At 27.8% G+C, this 6874-nt stretch overlaps 1 protein-coding gene across 1 annotated transcript; it reads left to right on the top strand.

Annotated features, from left to right (window-relative positions):
- Window positions 1-772: 772 nt before the first annotated feature.
- On the top strand, window positions 773-3298 carry LOC130970713 (xyloglucan endotransglucosylase protein 6-like). The gene is made up of 4 exons (XM_057896881.1): window positions 773-1059; window positions 1171-1271; window positions 1719-1912; window positions 2688-3298. The coding sequence occupies exons 1-4, from the start codon at window positions 888-890 to the stop codon at window positions 3127-3129; spliced, it is 909 nt and encodes a 302-aa protein (XP_057752864.1). The 5' UTR covers window positions 773-887; the 3' UTR covers window positions 3130-3298.
- The last annotated feature ends 3576 nt before the right edge of the window (window positions 3299-6874 follow it).

Here is a 6874-nt window from a genome sequence, read left to right as displayed (position 1 = left end):
CTTGTTAAACACCTCTGAACTCCATAAACAGGCGTTACACCAAACCTTGCATCATATGCAAAAAAATTAGCCGTCTAAAAAATTGGTGCCTAATTTACCTATAAACGATGAAAGAAGAAAATGTGGATCTTATTTTTTGTGTTTATAGTATATAATGTAAAAATTAGGTAGCCAACACCTTATTTATAAAGCATTTCTTTTTTTTTTTCTCTAAAAAAGCAGCTTATTTTGGAGTAACAAAAACAATCTAAACTTGTTAGATACTACTCCTACTGTAGTACAGTACTAGCAGCAGTAGGGAAAGTAGGGTGAGTGAAGAAGAGTGAAGAGTTAACAGCTCTGGCCAGCTGTCACCGTGCACCAATCAACATTCCACATCATCTTTCTGTCCTTTTCTTGGTATTTGAAATGCAATCTGGCATCTGATTTGGCACGCTTCATTATACCCATTACCATCTTGCCTCACAAGCCAACATACCTATTGAAATTCAAATCAATATTAAATTAGGATCAAATTTTCAAATTTGTTGCTTGTATTTTTTTTTTAAGATTTATTTATCATGTGTTTTGGGGGTATATTTTATCAGTTTGTAATCTGACATAATTTCGTATTTAAGCATATTCTTAAACTGTATATTATAATATTATTTTATATATATTATAATATTCATTTAAATTTACACGAATAATAAAAGAATTTGAAACTGAAAATATATTTATTTATCTGCTTATTATCTCACTTCAGCTATATAAACCCCAACATACCAAGTGATCAATCAGTGTAGAACCTTTCATTCACTCATCACTCTCTCTTACTCCCTCTTTTGTTCTCTCTTCATTCTCATAAGATCCTTTTCTCCTGCTTATAGAGCACTTACTTTGTAATAATGTCTAAGGAGGTGTCGTTGTTTTTGGGATTGGTTATGGGGTTTGTGTTTGTTGGAGTGGCTTTTGCTGCTGCCACTGCCAAGTTTGAAGAACTCTTCCAACCAAGTTGGGCTTTAGACCATTTCATTCATGAAGGAGACCTTCTCAAACTCAAGCTTGATAACTATTCCGGTATTATTTATTCAATCTAATACCATTTCATATATACAAAGAAAAAATAGTGTATGTAACGCTAAGATAATAATGTTTTTATAAAAATGTAAAATGGGTTGTTTATTTCAGGTGCTGGGTTTGTATCCAAAAGCAAGTATATGTTTGGGAAAGTTACCGTCCAACTTAAACTTGTTGAAGGTGATTCTGCCGGAACAGTTACTGCTTTCTATGTAAGTCAAAATTATATTAATTTTTTCTTGTTTATTAATAATAATCTTAATTTATATTGTTTATTTTCATGTACATAGATAGCATTTAAATGTATGTGCGGTTCAGTTCAATGCATCAGACATTTTCTTTATTGCACAAGATAATTTCTCGCTTCAGAATTATTGAAACACACGAAGAAAAATAGTAGTACCACACTCATTAGTGGCAGTTACCTACTACTCCATTTATCCCATCAATTACTTTGGTGTATGCATTTATCAACTTTGTCACTAAATTTTCAATCAAGTTAAAGAACCATAATATATCTTGAATTAAATTTAATAGGAGGGGCCCTCCCTTGTTTTTCATCACCTCGAATCAAACCTAATAATGCAATGGGAATCATGTTGAATTGACCTTGTTCTGTTTCAATTATTGTGGCATCTAATTTATGTATTTTTGTGTAGATGTCATCGGAGGGTCCAAATCACAACGAGTTTGATTTTGAGTTCCTGGGGAACACCACAGGGGAACCTTACTCTGTTCAAACAAATGTGTATGTGAATGGAGTGGGAAATAGAGAGCAAAGGCTAAACCTTTGGTTTGACCCTACTAAAGACTTTCATTCTTACTCTTTCTTTTGGAACCAACGTCAAGTTATGTAAGCACCCATTACCCTATCTTCTCTTAATTAATTAAAAGTAAATGAGTATTTTAATACATAATATTAAATATTAATCAATGAAAGTAAGAAGTTGTTTTTTATTAATTAATTAATTAATTAGTAATTATGAAAGACAAATGGGAATCTGCTTCCATGGAGTGATGGGTCTGAAAAGTGGTAAAAAAAAACTCAAAAAAAATTTCCTGCTTTTTTACCACTGGTGGTTGAGCCATCATATGCTTTGTGTCATTATGTCCCCATTGGGTTACACAAAAAACAAAGAGAATTCATAGGTTAATATATATATATAGAAAAAAGTATCATCCATCCATCAATCATCATAATTCATATGACATCTATCCATGATCAAAATAAAAAGTAAGTTAATTTTTGTTGTAAAATGTTTCATATCTACTTATCATTTTTAATAATGAATTGTATGGATCTAATAGTATCTAGGGGAAGACAATCATCAATAAAATGTAAATAAAAATTTAAAATTTAAAATTAAATTAATTACATGAATGAAATAAATAAAAGGCAAATATCTTTATTCTTTACCTAAAACAAAAGCATATAGAAAGAAAATGGAATCTTGGGTAAAATTTATCCCAGTACCTTCTAATGGTCCTTTTGCAGAAGTTGCACAGGTCTAATTTCGTCAAATAATTTCTGACATTTGTTTTGGACACACATTGACATTTTACATATTCCTTGGCCAATAATTCAATTTGACTTTAATAATTTCATTTCATATTGTAATATGTGTCAGATTTCTAGTGGATGAAACACCAATAAGGGTGCACACAAACATGGAACACAGGGGTATTCCATTTCCAAAGGATCAAGCAATGGGTGTATATAGCTCAATTTGGAACGCTGATGATTGGGCCACACAAGGTGGAAGAGTGAAAACTAATTGGAGCCATGCACCTTTCATTGCAACATATAAGGCCTTTGAGATCAGTGCTTGTGAGTGTCCAATAGTGTCATCAACATCAGTGGAAAATTTGAAGAGGTGTAGTAGTAATGAGAAGAAGTATTGGTGGGATGAGCCTAATCTGGGTGTGTTAAGTTTGCATCAAAGTCACCAACTTATGTGGGTTAGGGCCAAACATATGGTTTATGATTATTGTGCTGATACTGCTAGGTTCCCTGTTATGCCTGCTGAGTGTGTTCATCATAGTCACCACAAAGTAGTGCTAAAAAATTAGTAAAAGGGTATTTTGGGAAATTTGCTCTTCTGGGTAATTTATGATGAAATGAAGTAGTAGGAACAAGTTGCCCCTCATGTTTCATATTGTAATATATATTGCAACAGCATAATGTATGTGAATTACTATTTACTTTTTCTCTTGTATAATAAAATCTGTGTAAAACTAACTAAGGAGTAAGGACACTAGAACAAATACAAATCATCTGGGGACAGCATCTTACTTAATACGCATAAAAAGAATATGTATATAAAAATTAATTAAAAACCTACTAATTAAGGATTGGTTATATCCTAATATATCAATTTTTTTTAAATTATCTTATTTTATATTATTTTTTATTTTACATTTCATAATTATGTTTGAAATAATTGAGTAATTTTAAATATGATAAATGTGTAATTATATATTATATTCATAAAATTATAAAATTATGAATATTAAATCAAATAAGATAATTTAAATTATTATCTTCCGATCATTAAATTTTGTTTCCTTTTATATGATATTAATCTTTTCTCAGAAGTGGTAGTAAGTTAGACCCTGCAAATCAGGAGCGAAGCTAGGTGGTGGGAAAGGGGGGCGATGGCCCCTCCTAATTTTAATTTTTTACATGTAAATTATATGTAAATTTTAGTTTAGTCCCCCCTAAAATTTTATTTTAGTCTTAGTTTATTGTATAAATATTTTTGGCCCCTCTCTAATATTTTATCTAGCTCCGCCCCTGCTAAAAATCATTGGATGTTGTATCTATCTAATTTAACTGAAAGCAAAAATTAATGTTTATATTTATAACCGTGTGTATCAAAGTGAGGAGCATAGATAGTTACCCTACAAGGGGAACTTAATTAAACAAATATAGACATGACAAATTATTTGCTTCTAGAATCTAGCTATAGTACCATAAGCTCACGAGTTGGATAAATAGATATAGATATATATTATTTGCCTTGGGGGGGACCAATAAAACAACTTAAAAAACGTTTCATGAATGAAGTTGGGCGAATGGAGTCAGGCTTGTACTATTGTAGAAGCAAATAAATTTAAAAAAGAAAAAGAAATTGTTATTTCTGCAAAGACATGAAAGTAATATGCATTTATCACTTGTTTAATTAACCTACCCCACAATAACAATTTATCAATATATTTTCATTGCCTTGTGGGGTAATACACTTGGGTATCATTGTAAGCGTTTTTTCTTCTTTGGTGGGGACTATATATCTTTACCTAAGGGCTCAACATTATGTCTTGCAGCACAAAAATACCTAATCACTTGAAATTCCTTCATGCCTCTTTTATCGCTTGTTTTGATACTTGCCTCAGATATATAATAATGCAAGAAGGAATCGGATGCTTGCATTGATATGATCAGCAAAAGAGGGAGAAAAAAAAAGAAAAAGAAAAGGGGCTTGGAATTTTAAACACTCCATTTAATAAGCTAGCTTGTTTTCACCAATATAATATATAATTTGGATTTTAATTATTACTAAATATATGATCGGTTATTAATATATCGGTATTGCTACATGACCAACTAATTTTTTAATCTAATTCTCTAAAATATTTTTTTCTCTGTTTCTCTTTTTTTCTTTTTTTGATACCACATTGTTTCTTCTCATTCCGCTTCTCTTCTCATTTTCTCATTTCTCATTTCTTCTATTTTTCTCTTGTTGATTTTCTTTTCTTGTTTTTTTTTCTTCTATCTCATTCCTAAATTCTTTTCTTTAATTTTTTCCGTTCATATCTTTCAAAATTTTTGTTTTGTTCAAATCTTCCATTAATGGAAATTTTCATTCAAACAAATCATTTTTGAAGTTGAATTGTACAATAATATAACACAAAAAATATAGAAATTCTAGTTAAAAATATGAAAATTATTTTAAAATGTGTAAATTTTTTAGTTAAATGATATAAAAAAATAACACAAAAAATATAAATTGAATAACATATAAATTACTTTGAATTTTACGGATTTTTTTAGTTGAATAACACAAAAGTTGGTAAACTTAATTACTAAAAATATATACTTCTCACTTTTATATGTTTGTGTTGCTTCATTTAAAGCAATTTCCTTTTTTTATTAGGGCATCTAAACTAATCATGCAATTGTTGTGAATGTTTTGAGCTGGGCATATATACTAGTGGAATAATTTCCTTTTTCTTTAAGTAATTTCTATAGCCTGTCTTCATTTGTTCCTTCGGTCTTCAATGATTTCTCTTCATCTAGTTGAGCATAAAATAATCTTAGTAAAATAAACATTTAATTCCAAATTGAAACATTAAATAATGGTAAATTATATATGCCAAACTAATACACTACAACAATTTTGTCAGATAACAACAGAAATTTTGCGATCATTTTAAAAAAATCGTCGCAAAATTAAACGACAACCTTCAGTGCATGTAGCGACAGTTAAAGGTCGGTGCTGCAATCAAGCCTATATTTAGCGACGATTTTTCATAAACATCTGGAACGAATGCTAAAATTCATTAAAATTTAAAAAGCCAAAACAATTTTATATGTGCTTTAGCAACCGAACAATTGAGCGTAATATATAAAGCTAGAGTTTAGGGCTACACCATACCATAATTATACTGATACAAAAGGAGTATTTGCATATTGCGACACCATAAATATTATTAAAATTATTAATACCAGATATTTCTTTCTCTTTAGGCAAATAGAGGTAGAAGAATTATTTTTTTTATGATATTAATGATAATTTTAATTCATTTTACTTTTATTTATTAAATGTTCATAATAGAATTAGATGTGAAATTAGTTAGGGTAATAAGTACTTTAATTTTATATTTTAATAACAACAGTTTTGAGTTCATATATATATATAGAAACGTCCAGTAGATTTTCAATAATTTTCAGTACTTTTATATATATGATCTTTTAGAGAAAACCAAAATTGTATTTCCTAAACTTGTAAATTCTAATTTGATTATATAGTAGATTTTCAATAATTTCTAGTTTATAAGTTTATAACTATGAATAAAAATAGGTTTAATTAGGTCAGACTTTATTTTTGATAGGCCAGATTTGTAATAAAGTTTATTGACATGGGTTATAAGCTATTTATTGAGTATTAAGTTTGACGTATTGACAAATTTAACCTAAAATTTGATAATTTAAAAAAAATAAAATAAATAATCAAGTAAAATCAAAGATATTAATATATTAAAAAATATATATTTAATTAAAGAATCAAATAGTCTAATGGATAAAAATATTTAAATAAAATAAATATATAATATAGGTTGAAACTCTCATTATTATATTTTTTAATATAATAAAATTATGTATTTATATATCTTAACAGATCTAAACTAACATTACAGACCAAACAAACTATTTCACAAACTTAAGTCTAACCTATTAAAAAATTTAGGCTTTTAAAATAATTTGGATAGATTTAAATTTATTTTCTCTTAGGTTGTTTGATCTTTTTTTTATTCTTATTTGTTACTATATTATCACATTAAAAAAAGGTAATAATATTATAATAATTATACTCTACGATAACATTTGATTATTTGTTATATCCCAAAAATTTAAATTGATAAAAAATATATATAAATAATTATATTTTTAACATATTTTTTTTTAAATAAAAATCTTTTTTAGATTTACTTAAATTTTTAGATAGATCTTTTTTTTCTATTTATCTTATATTTTTTAATTTTCTTTTTTAAAAGATAACAAAGATCAAACTCTAATTTTTTTAATTATAAAAAT

This window comes from Arachis stenosperma, chromosome 3 (assembly GCF_014773155.1).
Source record: "Arachis stenosperma cultivar V10309 chromosome 3, arast.V10309.gnm1.PFL2, whole genome shotgun sequence".
In the NCBI taxonomy this organism is placed as follows: Eukaryota; Viridiplantae; Streptophyta; class Magnoliopsida; order Fabales; family Fabaceae; genus Arachis; species Arachis stenosperma.
Note: the sequence above shows the minus strand (reverse complement) of the source record. Positions and strands in the feature narration are given on the sequence as shown.

What these genes read in the sequence shown, in the direction of transcription:
- LOC130970713 (XM_057896881.1), top strand. Translation starts at nt 888, where the DNA reads ATGTCTAAGGAGGTGTCGTTGTTTTTGGGATTGGTTATGGGGTTTGTG. An exon ending in GAACAGTTACTGCTTTCTAT is followed by an intron (nt 1,272 to 1,718) that starts GTAAGTCAAAAT and finishes ATTTTTGTGTAG; the next exon opens with ATGTCATCGGAGGGTCCAAA. An exon ending in TGGAACCAACGTCAAGTTAT is followed by an intron (nt 1,913 to 2,687) that starts GTAAGCACCCAT and finishes AATATGTGTCAG; the next exon opens with ATTTCTAGTGGATGAAACAC.